At 38.1% G+C, this 27,657-nt stretch overlaps 1 protein-coding gene across 1 annotated transcript in view; it reads right to left on the bottom strand.

The window, feature by feature from the left end:
• Positions 1-755: 755 nt before the first annotated feature.
• INTS7 (integrator complex subunit 7) overlaps positions 756-27,657 on the bottom strand; it is a 40,907-nt gene continuing 14,005 nt past the window's right edge. Inside the window, exons 9-20 of the mRNA XM_036442601.1 lie at positions 26,063-26,197; positions 24,374-24,471; positions 23,223-23,462; positions 20,583-20,720; positions 19,236-19,442; positions 15,954-16,148; positions 15,310-15,413; positions 14,743-14,811; positions 11,803-11,935; positions 6,965-7,063; positions 5,448-5,633; positions 756-2,218 (exon numbers count right to left, since the gene is read on the bottom strand). Coding sequence (XP_036298494.1) covers positions 1,931-2,218; positions 5,448-5,633; positions 6,965-7,063; positions 11,803-11,935; positions 14,743-14,811; positions 15,310-15,413; positions 15,954-16,148; positions 19,236-19,442; positions 20,583-20,720; positions 23,223-23,462; positions 24,374-24,471; positions 26,063-26,197 — 1,892 coding nt within the window. The 3' untranslated portion in view covers positions 756-1,930. The remainder of the gene's footprint in view (positions 2,219-5,447; positions 5,634-6,964; positions 7,064-11,802; positions 11,936-14,742; positions 14,812-15,309; positions 15,414-15,953; positions 16,149-19,235; positions 19,443-20,582; positions 20,721-23,222; positions 23,463-24,373; positions 24,472-26,062; positions 26,198-27,657) is intronic.

Consider the following 27,657-nt stretch of genomic DNA (forward strand, 5'->3'; position numbering starts at 1 on the left):
CCAGACCTAAATAATAAGCAAAGAGGGCGAATTGCACAACGAACTTGACTGTGCAGGAGAGAAATGCACTGGGAAAAGGTACATACTGAAAAATGTTTTGTAACTGTAATGGGTTTGAAAAAAGTTGAGCATTCTTCAATAGAAGGTGGAAATCAATGGCTCTAGGTCTTGGTATGTCATTAAGGAAAAAACATGACTCACTCTATTTAAATCCCAATTACAATTAAAAATTAAATTGCTCAAAGAACGAGGACTTTAGACTGCCTACCACAGGATAATGGACTAGCTCCAGCCAAGCCAATAAAACACATAGCCCATGAGGCTGAAAGGTCTTTGTGTTCTTGGGTCAGAAATGGAAAGACCATAACCTCCTGGAGTGCTGCTGTTAGGCAATCTAAGCCACCTCACCAGACTTTCTGACTCTTCAATGCATCCCATCATATTTTTAATGTTGGTGACCGAGGCTAAATCCATTACATTATATTGTGTACATTATGGGTACAACTGGGCCACTTACAGATATAATCTACGGTAGCCATTGTAGACTTTTATGACAATGTTCTGGCTGTTGGGAGTGAAATGTGTTGTGCTACAAATATAGCTCATGATCTTAAAGGGACCTGAGTTGTCAATCACTTCTCACCCGTAAAAGCCAGATGACAAGGAGAAAAAAAACAACACTTTGTTTTTTCCTTTAAACTCAACCCCTCCTCTGGGCCAATGTCAACTTTCAAAGAGAAAAGGCAAAACACAAGCAAAGAAACTGAGATATTTATTTAAAAAAGAAATTTCCAAGGAATGTGCCTGCTTCATCTTAGGAGCTACTCCGAACCCAACTGCTCATATATCATCAATATCTGCGATGCTGTGATCCCCACTGTTCAGAAATCATGATCCCAAAGAACTGAATGATCCCAAATCCAGAAAGAACAGGTAAATTATATCTAGTATACTGTGTTAAGACAAGAAAGTATATCACTGTTAGATTTTATAATGTTTTTAACCAGTATTGAAATAGAAAAAAAGGGGTTTTCTGGCTAACCAGGAAATTTCTCTTCCCCGAGGATCCCAAATAATTGAGATTGTGTTAAAGAGACCGTTCTTTCTAGACAATCAAGTCTAGCATTACATACCATGCCAAGAAGAAACTAAACCAAAGATCTGCCCTCCTACCTTCAAACATGAAGGTATTAAATGTGAGTGATTTTTTCACTCTTAGAAACAATGTAAAAAGTCTACACAATCACACACATATTAGAAAAAAACTAATTATTAATCTCCAATATGTCTGTCATTTTTAGCTGCACTTTGGTTCAATTAAATACTAAAACAATAAATTAAGTTTGCTTTAGCACAGAACAGACAGATAAGGAGTTGAAATGATATATGTGTCCACGCTGTTCGTCTGCCTGCTCTCATTTTCCAGAAGGCTGATGGTTCAGGAGACACTTCCACGTCTATCAATGGGAGGGCTCAGTCTTTACCACCACGGGTCAGTACTGGCCAGAACTCCCCAAGGAGTAGCTCAGAATCACAGGCAGCTAAATGACATATTTTGGTAGAGGAGCAGTCAAATTTACTAATTCAATGATCCCAATATGTGACGTAAAAGACAAAGAAAAGGCTCAACCACACTAAAAAGAATAATAAAACAATGAATATGTTAAATATGGGATAAGGGACCTGGTCAAAGGAACAAGGAAAATAATCTTTTTGGTTAAGGAATCCAATTTTTCTCAAATGAGAAATCTGTAAGGGGGGAAAAGAAAAAGAAAAAAGCCCTATATATTTTTAGAATATTACATTACAGAAACCAAGGAGTAAATGGCCTCCACATTATAACTTTCATATCTTAATCCATATGAAAATGCAAAGTACTTTTGCCAATTTAATCAATGGCCGTAAAGTCTGCAGTGCATTTGTCATGTGGTTAAAACCGTGAGTAGGCATTTCGTTGCTGCTGCTGTTGTAATGGTTGCTGGGCTTGCTGCTGTTGCAGGCGAATTTGCTGGGAATAGGGGTCTTCCAAGGACTTGACAAATATGGTAGTTCTGGGGCCCGTCTTCCATACGATACCATTGGCATCCTTCACGGAAGATTCCACAGTAATGTTGTGTGTTCCAAGGATAGCAAAGTTCAAAAGAAATTGTGTACTAAAGTAATCGTTATGAGGCTCAACCCTCTGCTCCATTTCATTGGTCATATTGTCAATGGGTATCTGGAACAAAAGAATTGTTAAGTAATAACAACAGCTAACATTTACTGAGTGCTTACTATGAGCGAGGTCCTGCCTAAGTGCTTATTTATTCCATGCAAACAACCAAGAGGTAGGTACAACTATTATTCTTGCTTTATAGAGGAGAAAACTGAGGCATAGAGGTTAAGTAATTTCTCCAAGGTCACACAGCTAATGAGTGGTGGAGCAGGCCTCTGAACCTTGGCAGGCTAATTGCAGAGCCTATACTCTTACTTATGGATTGATCTGACCCTTGACTATCCTTAAAGAATGAGCCCCCACAGCCTTTCTCAATCCTTCATATGCTGGCCTCTGCTCCTGGCAAAGGAGTTCAGGACACACCACCCATACAAGCTGCTTTGGCATCCTGAGGTATTTTGAGCTAAAGGAACTTGAGAAACAACAGATGCAGGAGGGACTCGCTGACCTGCCCCCTTGTACCTAAAACAGGCCATAAAATTTCCTACAAGAAAAGTAGCCTCCCTCTACCAAGAAGAGAAAAACATCCTTTATCACCAGAGACTGAAATGGACCTGTACAGACAAACCTACTAAAATATCCCCTATCTTCTATGGTCTCCCCCACTGCCCCAACATTTCCCCACATTTACTGCCCCAAGTCCAAATCCGTCTCCTGTCATTTTGTCATGAATTTACCATTTCTGTGTCTAAAGGTATATAAGCTTTCTGTTCTGGTCACTTCTTTGGATCTTCATGCTCTTGTGAAGATTCCTATCTACAAGTGAAATTCTATTAACACTGGTAGGTTTTTTTCCTATTAATCTGCCTTAATGTCAGTTTACCCTTAGGCCCAACTGGAGATCCACAGAAAGCAGAAAAGTAATTTTTCCTTTCCTACACTTGCTTACCCAACCTCAACTCCAATTCCCATCTTTCTTCAGTCTGTGAAGAGACATTCTGAAGAAATAGGGTGCAACCATCTGTTTCAGGGGTTTTAAAATATAAGAGACTGAAAAGGGACATAAACTATGTTTATATGTGAGTTTTCTTCCTCCTAGCTAGTCTGATTTTATATTTCTTAATATAATGATTCCTCCCTGCTTTAGTATTCACTTCAGCATTAAATTAACTTCAGAACTTGTACATCACTCACTTAATCAGTGTTTTGTTCACATTGGCAGTACAATATATTGCAAAACACAGACTTATGGGCTCATTCATTTATTTAGCTAGAAAAACACTCAGGCCGTTGAGTGTTTTGCAGTAACACAATAGCATCTGCTGATATACCCCAACCTCTACTCATGATGAAGCATGTCAGAGAGACACTTTTTCTGACAATGCACATACAGGTAATCTTAATGAGTGCTTGACTAGATTGATCTACATTTATGTGCATTTATTTTGTATAATTAATTATGTAAATGTGCTCTGAAGCTTTGTCTCAATAAGCAGTTAGCATGAGGTCAATTTTCCAAAGTCATTTACCTGTAACATTCATAAAGTCACCAACCAATTCAAAATCTTAGAATTACTTACAGGTATTTTTTTATTTGCATAGTCAATTTTTGTAAGATTTTTATATTCCTAAAGAATATGCCTATCAAACAAGAATTTCCTTAAAGAGATCAGAAAAGGACCTGATGACTCTAAATGGATGATGCATTTTAAGTTGCAAACACGCTGCAAGTAACATTACGATCATGTACAGCAAGCATGTCAAACTCGTGGCCCATGGGCCGCATGCCGCGTTTATTTGGCCGTGTTAGCCTTTGAGTTTGACATGCTCATGGATAGCATGGCTTATTATAGCAGCTTCTTGACTTCAGTCAATGTCTCCCAAGAGGCAAGTCAGCAAGCATGAGAACAGTACTTCTCAGTTTGAATGTTTTTCTTCATAATAGTAGAAATCATTATATACAAGAGAACCATGGTTATGGTACTTTCAAACTCAAAGGGCGGAGAAAGCTGCAGACAGTTAACTATGTAAATTCTCACTGTGATCTTCTGTGGCATCGGGAGATCACCCAAACATAAATAGTTGTGCTTTAACTACTGATGCTTTTCACCAGTCACCAAATAGCTAGTGAGTGGCTACATAAGGCACCATGCTTTGAGTCATGAAAATGAAAAAGAGGAAGAGAAGAGAATGAAGGCTGAGCCTTATCAGATGGGTGAAGAGTGCCAGAGAGATAAGCTATTGAAGCAAAGCAAGTGATGATGGCTCAAACCAGAACTCCCCTTGGCCTTTTTAGCCTACCTCCAAAGAGAATAAGATGCTCTCTTTTTATCATTACTAATACTGCTTTTCTAGCTATGAACCTCAGTTCAAGCATGCCCCCAATCAACCTGGATACCAGCATCTGAACAACTCTATCATACAACTGTGTACTTGATCCCTTGCTCCATTTACTTTGAATAAACTGCCACAGAACTGGAAAGAGATGGCTAAAGGAAGGAACATTCTACATGTGGAAGATTGGTATTTCATGGGCATGAATTCAGAATCTTAGCTTTGGCTAACAAAGCAAGCATGGTTTTGGTTAACTGGCCTCATGGATTCTCAAAGCAGCAAATTCCTAGGGTTATACTCATAAGGAAAGATTTTTACTTTACCTAACCATTGTTATGTCAACGCTATATACTTTCTTTTTTGAAAAGTTACTTAAAATAGAGGAAAATACACAGATGTGCTCTTTTAGGGGCAGGGGGCATAGGGAGACACCTATTCCCCACTTCTGACGTTTCCTCCGTGTGAAAGGACCTCTCATCAGATGAACAGTACTGGTCTGCTGAGGAGGTACATCCCACTGGCTAAGTTTCGGGGTGGGAGCTGGGCATGGAGAGCTAAGTATCTTCTCTTTCCCTTCCTTTTTGAGCTTCAGGTGCTCCTTCCTGCCATCAATTTTATGGGGGCAGGCTTTGTGTGTATTGGCTGAAGCTAGAGGGGAAAATTCATGTCAGAGGTACAGGGCACCTAAGGTACAAAGTCTTTGCCCCTGGGCACCTGAGCAGGGTTTCTCCCTGACTTTAACAGTAATAACACTCATAGTCTGATTTCCATCTATCGAATGTTTAGGCAGGAAAAAGAGAAGTGTTGTTATCAGCCTTTCACACCCCAATATGTGATTTTAACTCATGTCCATCTGATCCCTGTGGAGGTAGAACTGCAATCTACTTAACCACAAAAAACATGGGAAAACTTCCATCACATAAAATCCCACCGCAATTCTGCCTCTTTTGTAAATTACCTTGAACTCTTGTCCCGATTTACTTTGTAGCGTAGAAGAAACATTCAGACAGACAGACTGGATTTTTCGAAACAGTCCTGGTTTAGATCCATGCTGAACCACTCCCTCCACCTTCAGCGCCAGCTGTTGGTTGTTCTGGACAGCAATGGGCTCTGCAGGGTTCCGGGGGGATGGCGACAGAGCAAGCTGGAACAACAACATCAAATCAACACTAACAACCAAGAGCTAGCTTCCTTCCAACAAACATATCTGTGCTAATTGCTGGTTATGGGTTAAATGTTACTTACCCCCCCCCCCCCTTCTCCCTCCCCACTTCAGCCCCACACACATACGACCTGACTATGCTGGGACAACCAGATAGATGTACCTTCAAAGTCCAGAGTTCCTTATTTCTAATGCCCCCTTTTAAATACCCTTTGTTTTTTTAACCCCAAGCCCCAGCACTGATTGAAGGTAACAGAGAATAGTGGAGGTACTGCTCTCCCAGTCTCTGTGCGGAGGGAGGCACTTCTTTGACAATGAACCAATTCTAGTAGGGAAATCCATTATGTAAATGTTCATGTCCAGCAGCTGGCTCTTTGGTTTTAGGTAATTTTAAATGGACTAAATTCAAATGTAAATGAATTTAAAATTCTAGGATTACAAACATAACCAAGTCACCATGGTATAAAAGTCAACTTCTACAAATGAACCAAATGACATTTTTAACTCCTCAGAGTAATTTTTCTTTAAAAACATATTAAAAGTCCCAAATCCACTTCAACTACAGAAAGCTCAAGTCTTGCTAAATAAAAAGATGGAAAAAATTGTTTGTTTTTATAATGATACTGATCTACCGAACCAATCAACTATAGAGACCTACTACCTTAGGACTTATCTATATGATACATTAGCCAGGTTATTTGCCATAGCCTACTTTATTTGTAATCAAAAGCATTTGGACGGATGCCAAGACATACTAGACGTTTACTGACAGAGATAATCCAAGAAATCTCTCAGAAGTGACAATTTCCTCCATCCCCAACAATTCCATTCCTTGAACAAAAACAGCTTTTGAATTTTCAGTAGTTTAAATATTTTAAAATACTAATCCTATTACTTGGACAGCTCCTCAAAGCTTGTTATTCAAAGATAAAAGTGCTTCCGAGGCAGGATTGGTGATGTTATACTGGATCTATTTCATTTGAAGTTGGGTCTCAATAGGCTGACCAGAAGTGGACTCAGCTCAAGATCCTTGTAGGCTACTATGATGAAAACCACTCAACTTATTCTTGGAGTAGAGAGCTAAGGCACAGAGCTCCAGGTACGCAAACACCTGTCTCCCTGCATTTGGTACTGACAGGTACCCATTTTCTTCACCAAACCAGCTGGCAAAGGCAGAAAAGGCTTATAACTAAAGAGCATAAGTTTTATCAAAACCAAAGGTAAGCTTCTGAAGCAGAGCTATCTCCTGCTTAATCTGTAGGTGATAACTGGGCTTTTAATCTATATTAACCTTATACTTCTCCCAATATTACCTTAATGCTGGTGGATTGCAGTTTCTGGAAAAAATATCTCTGAAATGAAAGAGGAACTTTCAGCAAAGCAATGATGGCATTGCAGAGGCATGCTGTATGCTGTGGGGGAAAAGAAATGGAATCAAATAAAAATTAATTTCCAAATTTCATCAAAAAAATTATATCATTTTGTCAACCCATCCCCACTAGGCGGCTTCCCTGACCCTACGGTCATGAGGCCTCAGGGAGAGAATAATGGTGAAAGCTTGCTGGAATTGAGATTAAGAATGACTACCAGTAAATAGTCCAACTATAGGGAATTATGAAACTTTAATAAATGCTTTGAGTCTTAGTGAAAAGGATCATAGAATTAGAATTTAAGAGTTCCAAGATTATTTATTTAAAACCACTCCACTGATATACAATGACATACAAAATGCTCTATGAATTTAATGTATACTACTTGATGGGTATGGAGGTAACCATACACCCATGAATCCATCAAAGCTATTTAAAGATCATGCCAATTTAAACAAATTCTTTATTGCTGAGAGTATTACAGATGTCCCCTACTTTCCCCCATTACCTCCCTCAATCTGGTTCCCGCCCTGCCCCAGTCCTTCACCACTCAATTGTCCAAGTCCGTAAGTAATGCACATGTGCATATGTTCTTTGGTTAATCTCTTTCTGCAACTCTCTTCCCCTCTGAGATTCCTCAGTCTGTTCCATTTTTCTGGTTCTATTTTATTCATCCGTTTGTACATTAGATTTCTTGTTCATTTATTTTTATTTTTAGATTTAAATGTTGATAGCTACGTATTTATTGCCCTTTTATTGTTCATATTTTTAATCTTTTTTTCTTCTTCTTCTTCTTAAAGAACACCCTTCACAGAGCTTCACAAGTAAAGATCAGCTCAATTTTGATGATGACATGGGTCACCTAGATAGGTAATGGAACAAACGGGACTAGAACCAAGATTGCCCAATCCTTACTTAGTTCAGTGATTTTTGTTCCACTTCACTAATGATTTGCAAACAATAGGGGGGAAAAGTTACAGCACTACCAGAACATTTAATCTTTGGGGCACCCTGAACCATTCCTAGTTGTTCTACCAGACCCTCCTCAGTCTACTCCCCTCAGTGGTCCCTTCTAAGTACCACAGGTTGAAAACCACTCCACTATTCACTATGCCGTCTGTCCGTCTGAGCTCCTGCATTCAAATAAACTGTCACCTAGTTGCCTACCCTGTAAACATTTTTTAAGAATTGGGCAATAAGGCCGAAAGCCAGAAGAGACTACTTGTCATTGGGTTCAGGCTGCTGAATATTTTGTACCCAACAGATGAGCAGTAATACAAATGCCAGGTCTATTACTTGAGAAAATAACAGCACAGATTTAAAGACACCAGGCCTATTTCTTCAGGTTTATCTGCTAAAACATCACTATTCATCTTCCTGCAAGGAACCTGGGAAGCATTTGCAGGGACATTCTACTGGTGGTGGAACCTTTGATGTCACAATAGTGTTTAAGGAGAGAAACATCTTTAAAGGACTGACTCAGAGGACCCCAAGTGACCTCAGGCTGTTCCCCGGGCAAAAGGCACCATTCTCCCTTTTATAAGAAGAAATTCAGATTTTACAATTCCCCACTGGGAAAGCAGGACTGCCTCTGAGGCCACCAGCCCCCCCGGACACACCTTCCCAGGTATATTAGTAGCAATTTACTATTAAAGTAACAGTCTGGAGGTGTGAAATCACATATCATGGTTCCTAAACCAACACTCTTCATTGCCAGATCCAATATTTTCCAGCTTTTGTATTTTTTACAATACTGTGGCACCTGCTAAGTCTCTTTTTCCAAGGAATTCCACTTATGGCCCCTGCCCTCACTTTTTCAGATTTTTCCTCTCTCCATCTTCTTCCCTAAGATTCTTTTCCTTTGTTTCTTCCTTAAATGTTGATACTCTCATTAGTCCATATGTTCCTAACAGGCAATTTTCTCTACTCTCATGACTTTTTTTTTTTTTTTTTTAAATAGAATATCTTTTTTAAAATATATATTTTATTGATTTTTTTTTTTTTTTTACAGAGAGGAAGGGATAGAGAATTAGAAACATCGATCAACTGCCTCCTGCACACCTTCTACTGGGGATGGGCCCGCAACCAAGGTACATGCCCTTGACAGGAATCAAACCTGGGACCTTTCAGTCCGCAGACCAACGCTTTATCCACTGAGCCTAACTGGTCAGGGCTCTACACCTATGACTTTAAGAACCTCTAAGTTCAAAACAATCTTACATGCATTCCAGCCCTCTTCCTTCTAACACCAGACCTATTTTCCAGCTGCCTGTAACCCAGCCACATGCTAACAATGAAACCTTCACCTTCTTCCACCATCCCTTTATATTCTCTGTCTCAGTAAAGGATCAACCACTGTGAACTTGGTAACTTGGAAACCTAGAGGTCATGTCTCCATCCTCTCACATTTAATAAGCATACACACACAACACAAAAACCCAAGCTTTGAAAACATTGCCCCTAAATATCTTCTTTATGTATCTGTTCTTCTCATTCTAATTCTTGTTAATTAGGCCTTTACCTTGGATTATGAGTTTTGTGCCTACAGCCATTACATATTCTATGCCTACACGACAATAAAGTACAATCTTAACCACATCTTTCCCCTTTTGTCACCTGGTCTCTGCCTACCTCTCCAGCCCCCGCCTATACACTCTACTGCAACAATAGGAAACTATTCCCAGAAGACACATGCTATTTCATGCCTCTGCTTTCAAACATGTGGTTCTCTGAAATTCTCTATCCTCATCTCCCTGCAAAACTGCCATGCAAAGGCATTTTCTGAGTTACTCCCTTACCCCATTTTGCCTATCCTGTGACATGAATTTGTGTGTGTGTGTGCTACATCTTTACCTCATGGAGAGCTCTATTTCTGCATACACACTGCTTTGTGTTTGTTTATGAAATCTTCACTTCCTATTAGACTACAGGCAACTCGAAGGACGATCCCGTGTCTTTGTCATTTTTTTTATTCCTAGGACCCAATAAATACTTGTAGAACTGAATTTGGGGCTCAGATAATATTAAAGCTATAAAATACATTATGGAGAGAAAAAGAGAATGAACATTTATTAACCACTCCTTATGTACTATGCCAGGTACTGTGCTAGGCAATATACTTTATTTAAAGTTAACAGTAACTCTATAAGGTAAATATTTTTTCCATATTATAGAATAGGATTTTAGTAATTTGTTTAAAGTCACAGACCTGAGTGGCAGAGGGGGGGTAGGGGGTTGAACCTAGTACACTTGTCTCTGTACTGTCTCCTATTGAGCAAAAATTTCCCCTTCTTTCCATTATATTCAGTGGGTTCAATTCCATTAAACTGAAGTTATTGTTTGGTATCTACTTAACTTCTTAGGGTGCAGCTTAAAGGAAGTATGAAATAATGTAATGAATGTCACACAGAGGTGTGTGTGTTTACTTCAAAGATAATTTTTACAAACTCCCTTAGCAACCAATCTGTGCCAAACCTGAGTCAGTTCGATTCAGCAAATACATACTGATGACCTTATGTGGAAAGCTGTATATCTGTCCTTACTATCTAACCTAACCCTTTTAACAACACATCCTGACAATTTCTTCTAAAATACTTGATAAGTAGTAAGAGTATAGAACGGGAAAAGCAGGAACCAGAAGAGAGCTTTGGGGAATATCTGATGTGTGGGCAGAGCAAAAGCTCTCCTAAGAGTCAAGTTCAAAGAGAGGGTGTTATGGACTGAATGTGTGTGTCTTCTCCAAGTTCATATGGAAAAGCTCTAACGGTCAATGTGTTGGTATTTGGAGTTGGGGCCTCTCAAAGGTGACTAGGTTTAGATGAGGTTATGAGGATAGGCCCGCTATAATGGAATTAGTGTCCTTATAAAAAGAGAGAGACCAGAGCTCTGCAGAACGCGCGAGGACACAGTAAGAAAGAGCCAATTTGCAAGATGGCAAAAGGGCCCTTACCAGTTAACTTGTTAAAAAAAGTGATCCTAGACTCTCCAGCTTCCAAAACTGTGAGAAATAAATGTTGTTTAAGCCACCAAGTCTAGTGCATTCTGTTACAGGAGCCTGAGCCAACTAGACCCTGGAGACTGGCCAGACATGGAGGAGAGAACTTGGGTGAGAGTGTCTCCATCTGTCCTGTGGCTGGGAAGTCAGGGGACAAGATTCAATAAAGAGCGAGTGCTCAACAGTGCCAAAGGCAGCAGAGAGTCAGCAGAGGGAAGGTGGACAAGTACACTAAAAAGTACCAATGGCACCACCTCGCAGGAACTAATTTAGTGCCAGTCAGGTAATATGCCCAGTTCTTTCTGGCTCAAGTGGCCAGTGGTCCTCAACCCTGGTGGCATGACAGAATCACCTGGGAGCTTCTAAAAATGCTAATGCCCAGGCCTGGACTGCACAGATACAGAGTTGACTGCTCTGGGGTGGGGCCTGAATATTGATGCATTTTTTAAAAAATACTTCCCAAGTGATTCTAATGTAATAGCCAGGGTTGAAAACAACTGCAACTTCAGTTAACTTGTTAAAAAAAAACAAGTTTTATCTGCATTCTGGTAGAGTAGATTTAACAGGTTAATGTGACTCTGTAGCAGCTACAGAAATGCCACATGCTTTCATGAATCATCTCATTTCATCCTCATAACAATGCTATGAGACATGTACTGTACTAACCCGGCTACAAAACAGGCACAAAGGAAACAGGCACAGAGAGGTTGAAGTGACACAGTAAGTGCCAGGGATGAGTAAAAACCACTCGCACATAATAAAAACTCAGTAAACAAATGCCACTTGCCATATAAGAAACAGGGGTATATTTCCGATTGAGTGACTCCACCTCCTCCAAGACGTGATTATATACAGACATCATTCTTCTCTCATATTCACTATCAGCATGGGCTGCTCCTACGGATCCATATTCCTGGGAACTGAAGTTAAAATAAATATCGGTTAATGAGCCACAACAGTAACATTTTAATGTCTCAATGCATCAAGCACATTCTTACATAATCTTTAAAATAATGAAGTACCCACGGTTATTTCCATTTTATAGATGAGGAAACTGAGGCTTGAAGAAGTTAAGTAATTTGCCTTCAGTCTCATTTAACCTGTAAGTGGCAAGCTAGCATTCAAACCAAGATCCGACTTCACTCAATCACTTTGGTTGTTAGATAGTATAAAACCTTATCCCTCTAGCCATTCCCTTATTTTCTAGGCAGTAGAAATAAAGGTTAAGTGTAAAGGAAACATGACTGAACAAGAAGCTAGAAAAGAAAAACGTAATGCACAAGCATTTCAAAATATTTTTTCCTGGTAATCCTGAAAAGCAATTATGAGGTAGATAATAACAGTCATGACTATAAACATGTCCTCATCGTATCCCACACTTACTGATACACTGGCATAGGTATTATGTTAGCTGCTAGAGATACAAAGTTGAATGAAACAGAATCACCCCTCACCTCTCCAACCCTTCTAGGCTGTGAAAGAAATACACAGATTTCTGTGAAAAATTCAGTGAAATATTAATATCATGCCTCACTCTCTTGAGGTTCTTTTCAGCAATAGGTTCCTCTTTACTTGGAAGGCACAAAATATATACTACCAAGAAGAGAAGTTTTAGAAGGAATATACTCCTTGCAATTGCATACTATTGCAAATAAAACCCAAAGAACTCTCCCTCAGGGTACACGCTTTCTTTTCCAATTTTTCATTATTACGAAGGACAAAGATTAGGGGAATGGGTTTGAGGGATGAAAGGTGATGAAGAAGAGTGGGAAAAAAAAAGTGATAGGAAGGGGAGAGGGTTAGAGAGCAGCATGTTCAGGCTGGTTAGATAACTCTCTTCATCGCTGACAATGTGCCTATCTCTCTGTTAAAAGTTAAGCAAGAAAATCACTAATTTCTATTATGTCGACCAACAGTACAATGACATGTGTTGTAAGCAGTTAAATGAGTGCTACACAATGAGAAATGGTGTGAGCAGGAAGTATCAATTAACTGGCAAAAACTGAAAATTATGGAAGTTTAAAGACATCTTCAAATTTTAAAGGGGAGAAGTTTGTTTTAAAAATAAATATATAAATAAATAAAATTATTTTTAAAAAGCAAGTCAAACATTTCAAACTAGGGAAAATAAACATAGATAAGGTAAGGAAAATTAGAAAAAAAAAAAAAAAAGTAAAAGTTAGCATGTCACCAAAATATTAAAATGGATCAGATGAGTGGGGAGAACTCTGCCAAGTAGAGTAGTCGGAGAGTATGTAATACTTTAAAAGAGAAGACAGGAAACTTGATATTGCCCTGTAAAGAAATGTGAGTCAGCACTTTAGGGCAGTGATTGCCACCTGTTGCTGACTACTGCTTTAGGGTACAGAAATTTAAAATGCATTATTAAGTCCTGAAGTGGTTGATGTATTAAGTGATTAGAGTGTCAGCCCTTACATTGAAGAGTTACAGGTTTGATTCCCTGTGAGAGGCAACCAATGGATATTTCTCTTTCCCTTCCACTCTCTCTAAAAATCAATGGGAAAAAATGTCCTTGGGTGAAGAGTAACAAAACAAAACGACACACAAAAATGCATTGTTAATTATATTCTCTTTGTGGAGGAAGTTGATCTTGGATTAACAGACATTACTAGATTGAAAATTATAGTTAAAAATTCATATTCCAAAATAGAATACTATCGTAGGAAAAACCAATGGTCATTCTTTTATAATAATATTAGAGACTGGTGGAGTCCTTCAGCCTGGCCTGCAGGGAGCGGGCCAAAACTGGCCCAGTGCACGGATTCATCCAGGGAGTATCCAGCCAGTCTTGCCAGTTCCGTTTGGGGTGATCACACAGGCTGACCAGGGAGGGACTGCGGGAGGTTGGCCGGCCAGGGAGGTTATATCAGAGGACTCCAGGGCGTGTCTGGCCCGTCTTGCCCAATATTGATCAACGGGACCCCAGCTGCAAGCTAACCTACTGGAGCATCTGCCCCATGATGGTCAGTGCGCATCATAGCAACTGTTCAAACAGCCTAACGAATGGTCAGATACTTAGCATATTAGGCTTTTTATTATATAGGATTTTGAAAAGTTAATTAGTTAATGGGGGAGGGAAGAAAAACTTCTAACAAAACAAAAACAGGAATACTTTTTTGTTTGGGAAATTCAAAGAAAAAAATTGCAAGTACAAGTTTAATTATATTATTAACTTAATTTAAAAACAACATATATATATATATTTTATTGATTTCAGAGAGAAAGGAAAAGGGAGAGAGATAGAAACATCAATGATGAGAGCAAATCATTGATCAACTGCCTCCTGCATGCCCCCCACTGGAGACCAAGCCCACAACTTGAGCATGTGCCCTTGAGCAGAATCTAACCTGGGACACTTCAGTCCGTAGGCTGACGCTTTATTCACTAAGCCAAACCAGCTGGGGCTAACTTAATTTTTCATACCAAAGTTCAGTTACAATATGCAAGAAGAAAATGTTCAAATTCAATGAATTTTTCCCCAGTTAATTTTCCAACTCAATGTTGAGAAAACAGGAGGCAGGAGGTAAATAAACAACAGTCAGAAAATCCAGGTCTCATCACTAGCAATGTGACCTTAGACAAATGCTGGATAAATTATTCCTCTATTTTCCCCCCCTACAATACCTTTGCTAAAACACTGTTGTGATAATTAGGTTAGATAACATATTTGAAAGCATTATTTAATGTAAACTATTATTAGAAATACCTTGCAGATTCTGGATCTAAAATCAGAGCTTCTATTGCGTGAGACATCAGCAAACAGCTCTGCTGCTGTCTGGATTAATGTTAAGGTTATACCTAAAAAGAAAGAAGTCTACTACAGACTTTATATTATTTGAATATTAACTAAGTCAAGGTGAGGATCGTATTTTTAGTGAAGATAACCATATGTTAGCGATTCAAATAGTCTGGGGCACTATTTTTTTTTTTAAAGGAATATATGGTGTCTGAAATAGTGATTTCCAAATTCTGTATGAGGAAGGATACTTCAAAGGGGGGCACCAAGCAACAGACTCTGTGATTCAATCTGTGTTAAATTTGCAACCTGTTTTCCTAGAGGTGGAGAAAGACCACCATTGAGTCACCACTTATTTAAAAAGCCTGGTTTAAGAAAAAAAGTAACATTATATTGCTTATATTAGATTGCAAAGTAGAAATTATTAATTGTAATAAATATATAGGCTTATCTAATATATTAGTCAAGCACATGTGAAGTCTTTGTTTAAAAGAATACTTCAAAAGAACAAGATATATCGGGGCAAGTTTAGGATACAGCTCTACATTCCTCAAAGTTGCCGAATCAGCATCAAAAGATGCCTGATAAAGATCCCCATATCGGGAAGCAAGGCTTCGGAATTCTTCCATAGATTGTTTCATCTACAAAGAAGGAAAAATATTAATTATAATAGACATCCTATCATTATTGTATAAACACAAAAATCAAAACTGTCAAACAAAAATATGTAAAAAATACTTCAACTGCTTTTCATTTTCATTCCATTCATTTTTATGAACCTTGTTAAATAAAATTAACAGAAGGAAAATAAAAATACAAATGTGCACAAGATTATGGTAATTTATATACGATGTATGGAAACAAAAAAATTTGCATTTTAGCTTCTTTTAAGTTCCACTAAAATAATTAATAGTTACTAACACCCCAAAGTTTCTTTAAAATGTCCTTTATCTTTATATAAATACAATATATAGCATTAAGTGAGACATCACTAATCACTTTGCCATTTTAATAAGATATCAGCTTATTTTTGGCAAGACAGATGAGTTAATAAGCACTTGATGTTGAATGATCATGAGTCAGCCATTGATTTGTAAATTTCAGGATTTTTCATCTTACAACTAATCTCAAAAAACTTTTAATGTAAACAAAAACTACACTGAAAATAGGTTGACACCTGCCTGATTAGAGATGCGACCACACCTCTGCAGTTCATTTCCCAACGTCATAGCGATTGTTGTGGCGATTGCAGGAGGGGGGCTTGTCTTTAGACTATTACAAGTACAGATAAGTTGAGAGAAGGCTTGCAGAAGGTCAATCCGGAGTTTTACAAATTCACACTGAAAACTTAAAGGATTCAGTGGTGTACTGGCAGCCTGAGGGGTAAAAAAAAAAAGAAAGATATTTTTACAACAAAATAAATATGGCAGCAAAATGGTGCAGTACACAAACAAGTTTTAAAGGCAATGATAATGCCCTATTTCCTAAACTGGGATATCTGTTGTATTTTTTTAAATATATACCCTACATAAAAATATGTAGAAAAATATATATATTCAATTCTTAATAAAGATGAAAAATTAAAATAAATTAAAATTCCACCATTGCAGGCAGAATACTAAAATGGTTCTTGAGTCACACCCCCTGGTACCCTGATCTCCACACCATGGGTCATCTCCCCTCTCGGAGTGAGGGTGGAACCTGTAACTCGATTCTTACTAATGAAATATGGCAAAGGTAATGAATGGATTTTGAGGATGTAATTTAGGTCCCTGATGAAGTAATTTCATATCAGTGAAAAGGGATATCATTCTGGATGGATTTCTCCCAATCTGATGAGCCCATGAAAAGGGCCTTGCAGGTGAGCAATTCTCCTGTTGGCCTCAAAGCTTCCACAGGTTCTAGAGCTGTGAGGAAATAAACTCTACCAACAACCACACGAGTTTAGGAGGGAACCCTAAGCCTCTGTGAGCCTCAGTAAGCCTGGCCCTGGCTGACACCTTGGTTGGAACTTTGTGACATGAGTTAAGCCATACCTAGACTTCTAACTCATGGAAACTGAAACACTAAACAGGTGCTGCTTTAGGCCACTAACTCTGTGGTAACGTGTTACATACCACAGAAAATAAATACAAATACTTTTTACAATTTTTATTCCTAAAAAGCAAGGTAAGTCATTAATCACTGTTTTGGGAAATTAAGACACCCAACATTGCTATCAGATCCCCATAAGCAGAGAATTCTGAACTTCTCCTGTTTAGTTTGGTTGAAGCAGGTAAAAAGCACAATCCTCATAGCTGTACCATCTCAGGTGAGACCACTCCTGTGTCCGGGAGAATAAAGGGCAGCCAGCGTTCATGTCCTCTCAGTAACAATGACAGACAGCTAGTGTCCGATCCATACTTGCCAAATGAATAGAATACAAATAAATCTTTTTAATACAGAGCAAGTGCTTATAATTTGTTGAATAAAACTCCAGTTCAGCCGAAGCTGGTTTGACTCAGTGGTAGAGCGTCGGTCTGCGGACTGAAAGGTTCCAGGTTCAATTCCGGTCAAGGGCATGTACGTTGGTTGCGGGCACATCCCCAATAGGGGGTGTGCAAGAGGCAGCTGGTCGATGTTTCTCTCTCATCGATGTTTCTAGCTCTCTATCTCTCTCCCTTTCTCTCTGTTAAAAATCAATAAAATATATTTTTTTAAAAACAAAACAAAACTCCAGTTCACCCTAACCAGTTTGGCTCAATGGATAGAGCATCAGCCTGCAAATGAAGGGTCCTGGGTTCGATTCTGGTCAAGGGCACATGCCCGGGTTTCAGGCTTGATCCCCCGTAGAGAGTGTGCCGAAAGCAGATGAACAATGATTTTCTCTAAAAATCATTGGTGTTTCTATCTCTCTCCCTCTCCCTTACACTCTAAAACCAATAAAAATATATTTAAAATGTTTTAAATAGTAATAATGAGAGAAAAGAACTCCATTTCAAAAAGAAAAGATCTGAGGTTCAAAAACCTGCTTAGGTCACAATTTGTTAATGGCAGAGTAAAAACTAAGAAAAGGGCCTTCTGTCTGTCAACCGAGTATTTTGTTAATTACTGACAAGCCTCATTAAATACACATACCACACAAATCATTAAAAGACTATTAAAAATTCAATAGAGGTTTTCATAATATTAAGTCTATCAACCTTTGTGAGCCTGTTTTATAGTTCTTAGCATTTACTGTACTGAATGATTAACAATTCTCTGCTCCACATAAACTAGAAAATGAAATAATTCTATTGATCAGAACCAATAATTGTAACTTCTGATTTTTTGAGGCATTTATTAGCCTGATATAGGCAACAACAATCTTTTCCTAGGATAATCAAGAGGGGAAAAAAGCTTAGCATTCAATGCTACTTTTTAACATGGAGAGGAGCCCTGTTTTAAAATAGAAACGAATCCTAAGCAGAAAAATTGTACTTCAAAAGATATGCTCCCACAGTAGTCTAAATATTCTGTCTCTTTTGTGCCATCTATTTATTCTATGTTCTACTTTAAAGCATTTCTTTTAGGATGTGCCACCAGTACAAATATTTTAGATTATGTGATAAATGTATATAAACTGTTACCAAAGGTTTTATGGCCCCATCGAAATATATACAATTTTAAAAATCGATTGACAATGTTTTAAAAATGTTTAATGTTGATTATATAAACTCTTTACTCTTAAAGGGGAAAAGTTCTTGCATTAACACAGAAAATGCTCAGTTAGGAAAACAGGTTCTTACTTAAGAATATAACTGATTTAAAGGAAACATAAGATATGTTAAATGTCTGTACCCCCTTCACTTTCTTAGCCAAACAATGAAAAAAATTTAACTGGCTAACTTCATTTGGAATGGGAGGGAATCATAGATGGAGGGTGGGGGGAACACTCGCCAGCATCCTTAATAATTTCTTCTTTATCCATAAAGCCAGAAACTCTAGTTTCTTAGTGAGTAGCTTTGAGGTCTGAGATGGAAGGGGGATTTATGTTGATAGTGATAGTGACTCAGGCTGGGGTGTTATTAATAGGATTCTGGAAAAGAAGGATCATATCTCCACTTATCCCTTCTGAATGGATTCAGCAATCTTCTTCATATATGGTTCATGGTACTTGATAAAAACAAAATGAGAAACCCATCTATCTATGAATATTAAAAAGTAGATGAGGGGTTAAGGATTTACTTCCATGTCCTATTTATTACTTTAATATTACATTCATATATATATATATATATATATATATATATATATATATTCAGTCCTTAATTACTGCCAAGCCTCATTAAATACACATACAAGTCATTAAACGACTAATAAAAAAATATATATATATATATAGTGTCAGATGCTTCAGGGTAGTTAAAACAGGATAATAAAAAGAAAAGGGAGGCCATTCTTACACATGTCATCATCACCAAAGGAGAATTAAGAGGACTTACTGTTAAGGATGCAATCCCTTTGTGGTAGAATTTTAAAGACTCAGCAATGCAAGAAAGTGCTGAACTATAATTCTCCTCTTGCAACCCAGTGAGACACTGTTCTGCATGTGAGAACTCCTTCAAACTGTTTAGCCAGAAGTAGAAGTGTTCTGAAGCAACCTGAGTCAGCAAACTCTGATAGAGCTCTCTGGCCATGTCATGGTTACCCTAAAAAAATAAATTAAAAAAATCATGGCACATAATGAAGTTCTTATAATTTAATTAGCAGCTAAAAGACAAAGCGAAATCTTAGATAAGCTGTAACAATAATTCCTTGTATTATATAATTCTTTGAGTTTCAGTATTTTCTCAGACAACATATGCTGAGTTGCTTTTATATAACCTAGTGCTTACAGTTCTTTACTAAGACAGTTCCAAAGAGAAAATAAAGGAATTAACTACAACCTGAGTCTAGAATTTTAGTTCAAAATATGCCAAGTATAAATGGAAAATGTGTCTTTTGGTATGAGCTACTCAGTAGGGATAGGGGAAAACTCCAGTAAGCTCTACTACGGGACTATCAAGAAGAGTACTGCGCTTGCTTCTGGAAATGACTGGGGGGAAGGGTGGTTGTTGGGGGGATGTGAATGTCATTTACCTGCTGAGGCCCAGGGATGTTCAGAGTCCTGCAGTGCTTGGATGCTTGGGGCAGTTGGGTATAATAAAAAATCCCATCCTGTCAGTCCTCCTCCCATTTGAGAAACAATGAGAACATGTGCTTCAATTACCTAACAGTGTTTCCCAAATTTTTGACATATGTGTACCCCTTCTATAATTTTCATAACGCTGAGTACCCCTCGTACTCATGAGAACGTAGAATTAGGCGCAGCTAAGCACGGTGCAGTGCATATCCCCACCAAACTCCGGTGCAACGCGTACCCCCACCAAACTCTTCCCGTACCCCTGGGGGTACGCGGACCACACTTTGGGAAACACTGACCTAGAATAATGCTTTTCCAACTTTGCTTTCTGGACTTAACAATAACAGGTTTCTATACTATCCAAAGCTCTGTATTTCTTTCCTATCAAACAAAATTAATGAAAATTGTTGGGCTTTGCATATGGTTGAGAAGAGAACAGCATACTAAAACTTTCCTGTTTCTACACAAGAATGATAAGTTTGGAGAGAGAAAGGAAATAAACAATGGTGTATTAACAAAGGAGGACAGACATGGTGGGTGGGAGGTGACTGTGGTTATGAAAGCATCAGGCGAAATGAAAGTGGTACTAACAACCTGCAGCCAGAAAGAGCTCAGATTTTTGGAATTCACGTGGGACTTTCCCATAACAGATATGGATCACACATACCATTCTGGATGCCTGTCTGGCAATTCGGTACACAGTCCATCCATTGGAGACGCTTTCAAGCTGCTGCTTAATGACTGCCTTTATTTCAGCAGATAGTGCTTTCTGACTGGCAACAAAAATCACAGTGGCCAGACTCACCTGACATTGAGCAAGAAGATAGACAATTAGAAAAATCATGTAATTCTACTCAATGTCACAGATAGCTTTACCCAAAAGGAAGGAAAACTAATGACAGTCCATCAAATAAGAAAACACTTGTTCTCCTTTGACATTTACTAATTTTTCACTTTGAAGTTATAGAGCAATTTATTCCATTGTTCAATTGTTTATAATTCCCATAAATATGGATAAATTATAAAATCACAATGAAATGCTATGCAGCAGTGAAATGAGTAAACTAGAGATACACTTTCAATATAGATGATTTAAACAAAATAGGAAAAATACAAAAGATACATGCAGTAGGGTAGCATTTATATAAAATTAAAAATATGGAAAATAATAGTGCATGCTACTTTGTATATATACTAAGGTAGTGAATATATAATAAATACATAGGAATGAAAAACACCAAATTCACGATAGTGGTTACCTCTAGAAGGCAGATGTAAAGGGAAGTACAAATCAACTGTACTGGTAAAAAATTTTTCTTAAGCCAGGGATGGATGCAAGGGTTTTCAACATGTAATTCTTTATATTTTTGGAATAGTATGTTTCATAATGGCTTTAAAGTAATACTAACAAAAAAGGGATAAAGAACATTGGTTGAAAATGCTGCTTCAATAAAAAATAAACTTGGCCAACTGCTTCTTAGTATTCCAAAGCTGATATAAACCATATATTATTGTGGTGACTGAATGATGTCATTCCCAAGACCAGTGCCACTTGGATCTGTAGATGGGAGGGAGAAGAATGAAGTTGGACTATTTATTCCCTGGTTCCCTTTCTGCAGGGCCACGTCGTGTTCACTGAAGATCAATTTTTCAAAGCGGCCCTAGTGACATGACTCCAGGTTTCTGGTAACCACTCCCTCCCCTGCATCCTAAAGGCGTGAGGACTGCATTACCACAGACAGTTTACCCTGCCCATATGTTTGTAAATGGTTCCTCCATTAAACACTCCTTGTATTATTTTAAGTGTAACATCTGTTTCTTGCTGAGATCTTGTTAGATACAGCAGAATTCAATAAAAATCTGCTCAATAAATGAGTGATGCTTCCTTCTAGAGTTAACCCTTTCTGCAGTAACCCTTTCCTGATAGCAAATAATGAAAGGGGTAATCTATTACAGAATATGCCTTGGAGCAGCAGTCGCCAACCAGTGGTCTGTGAGGTCCCAAAGGTTGGCAACTGTTGGTTTAAGGCAGTGGTCAGCAAACCGCAGCTCGCAAGCCACATGCAGCTCTTTGACCCCTTCAGTGTGGCTCTTTCACAGAACGCACATGCGGGCATGCACGTATGTGATTGAAACTTCGTGGCCCATGTGCAGAAGTCGGTTTTCAGCCTGGGCTAGTCTATTTTGGAAGGCAGCTATGCTCACCACTATACCACCAACGCTGGGCTAGTCTATTTTGAAGAAATGGCGTTAGAACACTCCAGAGGCCAAAGAGCCGCATGTGGTTTGCGAGCCACGATTTGCCGACCACTGGTTGTCTGTGAGGTCTGAAAGGTTGGTGACTGCTGACCTGGAGGATGACATATAAATGAGGCTTGAGTAAGCAATTTCATTAAGCTTTTCCCAATCCCTAAATTCAGATGACCAGAAACAATATGGAGTGGCCAACTTAAGGCTTACGTCTAATTTATGCCTATTTAGCATGTAGCCTACACTCAGCCTGGTAGAACTTTCAGCTAAATAATATGATCACTTCCATGGCTTCTGTTTTTTAACAAGCACACACCTTTCCCAACCCCAGGTTTAAACTTAAACCTAAATTGGATCCTAAACAGCTTCAGAAATCCTGGGTTGGAAAAGAGGAATGTGTGCTAATCTCTGGTAGCTGTTATCATCAGGTCTTTAACTTGTATTTTTGGAAGTGCAAAACAGGGTATAGTTCATTATTTGCTTTGTATAAAGAAGAAAAATCCATTATCATTTTGTCCTTTGTAATAGAACAAATGCATCAAATTGAAGGCTTTGGCTACACTAAGCTGACTCGACAGGGCGTAGAAAGAAAGAAGTTTTAGATATGAACTAAATAGGACTTTTCTAAATCAAAAGGAGAAATAATGAAAAGCTCATGGTTCCAATTCTATTTTGACTTCAGCATTCCCTCGGTCTTAGATAATTACTTTACACCTGTTGTTTATTTTGCTTTGTAAGCAAAGTCCAACAGTAAAGCTAACTACACTAGACTAGATCTTATTCACCATCAAAAAGTGACTCTGGCCAAAACCGGTTTGGCTCAGTGGATAGAGCGTCAGCCTGTGGACTGAAAGGTCCCAGGTTCGATTTCGGTCAAGGGCATGTACCTTGGTTGCGGGCACATCCCCAGTAGTGGGTGTGCAAGAGGCAGCTGATCGATGATGATTCTCCCTCACTGATGTTTCTAACTCTCTGTCCCTCTCTCTTCCTCTCTGTAAACAATCAATAAAATATATTAAAAAAAAAAAAAAAAAAAAAAAAGTGACACTGTCTGTACCAGAAGTTCCTGCTGCTTGTCTGTGGCTGACCGTCCGATGACCTTGTAGAGCTCCATGAGGTCGCCCAGCATCCCGTCGCCCAGCACGGGCAGCTGCATGGCAATGGCGGCCAGGCAATGGCACATCAGGATCCGGGCGGCGTCCTGGGCACTGTGCAACTGAGTCAACAGGGTCTCAACTACGGACTGGCTGAGATGGGGTCTGCCCTTGGCCAACTTCACCATACACTTCAAAGCAATCTGCACATTGGAAACAAAACAGACCACTTACACTGTGAAGGTATTAAGCTGTAAAGAAAAGAACTTTGTATGAAGTACTGGGAAAAAATCAAGGAAAAGTTGTGTGTGTTTTTTGGTAGGCATAACATTTTTCTTCATAAGAATCACATGACATAATGGATCCCGTATTAGGATATGCAAAATGCACCATGTTTAATACCAAATAACACGTCAGGACTGCACACTAATCACTCATTGCAATCTAATACTACTAGGAAATCATAAAAAACAATGTTGAAGAGGCAAAATATATGCCAAACTGTCTGTACTTTCATTACTTATAAGAAATGCCTCTAAAATGTGGTTTGTAAATTTATCAATGCCATCATCTTCCTATGCTGCTAAAAATAGATTCCTCGGTATTACCCACCCCAAACTTAGATTTTCAACCAGTATGGTGTGGAATTTTTAAAATATGCAATATTTAGTCAGGAACACTGACCTCTTTTCCCTTAGATTGTCAAATAAAATAAAATGATAACACCCAACAGAAAAATAGCTGTACAGTATGAATGAATCAATATTATACCTTTTTTGTTTCAGATTGGCAAAAATTATATTCTTTGGTATGCTGCAGAATTTTAGTAATTAGTTTGTATGTGTCATGAGATGAAAAAGGTTAAAAATTGATTAACTATTGTCCTTGGGCCAACTCCTGGTCTGTTTTTTTTTGTAAATAACACACACCCCTCTTTTGTACATAATGTCCATGGCTCTTTGTTCTACAAAGGTAGAAATGAGTAGTTGGAACAATGAGTGTATAGTATATAATCTGCAAAATATATTTACCATCTGACCTTCTATAGAGAGATTGTCAATTCCTAGCTTAGGCAATGAAAATAGCATTATATTAAAATAAGTGATGTTTTCACCTTTAAAGTGGCTTGAGCACCTGGACTGTCATCTTGACTACAAAGTACCAGAAGGGATTCCAGGCCAAAAACAGCATCTTGCTCCAGTGCTAATAGGTCTAGAGGAAAAACACTAAGTTTTATAGTAGTCAAGTAGAAAAAATTAAATACACAAACACATATACATACACACACACACACATACACACACACACACAAAACATTAAGGAATCTAAAATACAGGAAATACCTCAATAAGCAAAGCTAACCTTCCTGAAAAAGTAATTTGGCAACATTTCTGAAAAGTAAAAGCTATTTTCAGACTTCTGTATTTTTACTACTTTAGAGAAGATTATAAAAACATACACATTAAATTAAGAGCTAAAGCTTCAAAGGTTTAAATAAAGCATAGTAACTAAAATACTATCACCAGATTAGCTGAGGAAAATACTAGAAAAAGCAAACCATATAGAATGTATTAATCTTTCTAATCAGATATAAATTATATAGATACATTTTCACCTAGAATGTTATAACTTTCAGCTCCCAATGAAAGCTGAACCACTTATTTATTATTTTTCTGCATCTGATGTACATGTTCTTGAATGGGAATCAAACCTGCAACCTGTAGGCGGGTGTTCTAACCATTGAGCACCCAGCCAGGGCACTGAGACACTTTTAGAAAATAATGAGGACCCACATAAAACATAATCATATTAATGTTTTAAGTTGGACCATAAAGAACAAATCCCTTATATGTTTAATGTAATAACAGTTTTTCAGCAATTCTTACTACCTTAGAGCTAAAGTTTCTCTGGAGGTTCTAAAAAGTTCTGAATATATTAGCTAACTATATTTAGGTTAATATATGTCAGCATTAAGAACATATAGCAGTTTTCTACATTACATGTTGGAAAATACTCATTACTATGCCAAAAGTAAAAACGGTTTAAATATTCAAATCAGAATCAATAAATAACTTAGAGAAATGTCTCCTGAGTTAGTGTAGGGCTTGGCAAAACGTGTAAAGGCTAGTATTATAAATAAAAAAAATCAGTACCAGGAACAAGCAGTGAAGGCACTAAGCATATGATCCTTACTAAAGATCAGAAAACACTGAAACAGGTGGAATGTCCAAAATGCATTTCCTGTTTCTGAACATCAGCCTGAACTTCTCCAAGCCTTTTGGTCAAAAGATATTAGGAATACAATAAAATATATGCATTATTTTCTATGCATGCCTTTCTTAAATATACAAATCAGTTTAATGCTCTAGATACCTAGAAATAAAGTCCTTGAAAATTTAATTCACATTGCTCTGTTAATTCACTTGCCTCTAGATGAAACTATTTGTTAATTAAGCTTCTTGATAACTTAAGATATTTTTTCCTAAATTTTCCAGGCTTTTGTACAGCTGAACAAATTGCTTTATACCAAGGGTAGTCAGTCAGCAGTCCCTAGCCACAGCACCGTATGTGTAAAGGTAAACAGTGGAACAAAATAGGAAACAGTCCACAGAACCTTTCAATTCCACAATCCCAATCCCAAGGTCCTCATATTTTAAAAAATATTTTGAAGGATTAAGTAGTTTTGAGAAAACTTGCTCTAAGAATCCTTCAGAAGGAGACAACTAGTAGATCTAAGCACACTGGCTAAAAATAATAAGGGATTATAAAAACCAAACACAGATAGAAATCTGCCCAAGCTTACCTTTTTCTTGACAAGAGACGGTTATATTAGTGAGGACTCTGACTCCATGAGCTGCAATGCCTCTGTTGTTATGGTAACAGCACTCTTGGGCTAATTTGACTAAATCAGAGGATCTGGGGGAAGAACCCACATTTCCTGAACAAGCAGAGAAAAGCAGTACAGACTTTTACTTCACGTGAACATTACCTAGTTTAGTTATTTAAGTCTTTTGTTTAATCACACTTATAACCTGCAATTTAATAAAATTCAATAAAAAGACAAAACATCTAGCATGAAAAGTGTTTGATTATTATAACCTGACACAATGCTTACAAAATGTTTTTGGCATTAAAAAATAAAGAAAAAGAAAGTCATCTTGCATCAGATCAGTTTACTATTATAAAAAAGAATACTAATTCAGAATTCCTAGGCTCAAGCCTAGGCTTAAGCACTTCCTAAGTATGTGCCATTGAACTATCAAAACATTTTAAACCCCAGTTTCAAAACATACACACTCCTATGCATGTGCCTCACTACAGAAGCAATGAGACCTTGTATGGAAAGGCTCTTACAAATGATACGATGCAATTAGTATTCTGTTTACAGTTCTTTTAAAGTGCAATGTCAATCAGAAATATTAAATAACTGCAAGCTAAGAAATTGAGATTGTTTGACTTGTGCAGATTGTTGATTAAGAGACTGACAATCCCGCCTAGCCCTGTAGGTGTGCACCATTGCAATATAACTCCAATTCCTCACATCAAGAGGTGTTTATTTCTCCACCTATCTGGGCTTGGCCATGTGACTTGCTTTGTCCAATGAGATATTAAAAAATATGTGTAAGCAAAAGTCTAAAAAGTGCTTGTGTGTTGGTGTTTTGCCTTCTTTTGGCTGCTGCTATCACCCTGAGAACATGAGATAGCCCAGGCAAGTCTGCTGAGAGTCACAAGGTAGAGAGAACCAAGGTGCCTCAGCTAAAAGCCACTTAACCTCTAGCTGGTGAGTGAGGCCATTGTAGACCATCTAGTCTGATCAAGGCTCCAAGTGACTGTAATCATATGCGTGAGCTAACGTGAGACCAGCAGAACCGCCCAGCTGACACTAGTCAAAATTACTGACTTGCAGAAGCAGAGCAAATAGAGCAAATGAAATGGTCATGGCTTTAGGCCACTATTTTGAGGTGATCTGTTCTGTAGCAAAAGGTAACTGATACAGAGCACCTCACAAAATTACTGGATAGACTAGAAAACTAAGCTTGGGGGAAAAGGTGAAATCACAGCCCAAACTATCCATGGAATTAGTTCCAGTGAAGATAATGCCACTGTTAATGACATTTTAATGTCACAGCTTACCCTGCTGCCCAAGGTACAAGACATAGCAAACAACCACTGCTACAGTGTGCCCTGGAAACCAGAATGTATTCATCCACATCACTACTCCTTGGTATGTAAATGACTAGGCAAGTCCAGGGCACAAGTGTGCACCCTAGTGGCAGGAAGGCTTGGCTATAGAATATCAGGTCTTTTCAGAGTCCTACTGGAACTTATGTGTCAGGGAATTTTCCTTACTACGTAAGTCCATATGCAATGAAAAAATAAAAAGGAACAATGTACATT

The sequence above is a fragment of the Pipistrellus kuhlii genome, unplaced genomic scaffold, assembly GCF_014108245.1.
Source record: "Pipistrellus kuhlii isolate mPipKuh1 unplaced genomic scaffold, mPipKuh1.p scaffold_m20_p_18, whole genome shotgun sequence".
In the NCBI taxonomy this organism is placed as follows: domain Eukaryota; kingdom Metazoa; phylum Chordata; class Mammalia; order Chiroptera; family Vespertilionidae; genus Pipistrellus; species Pipistrellus kuhlii.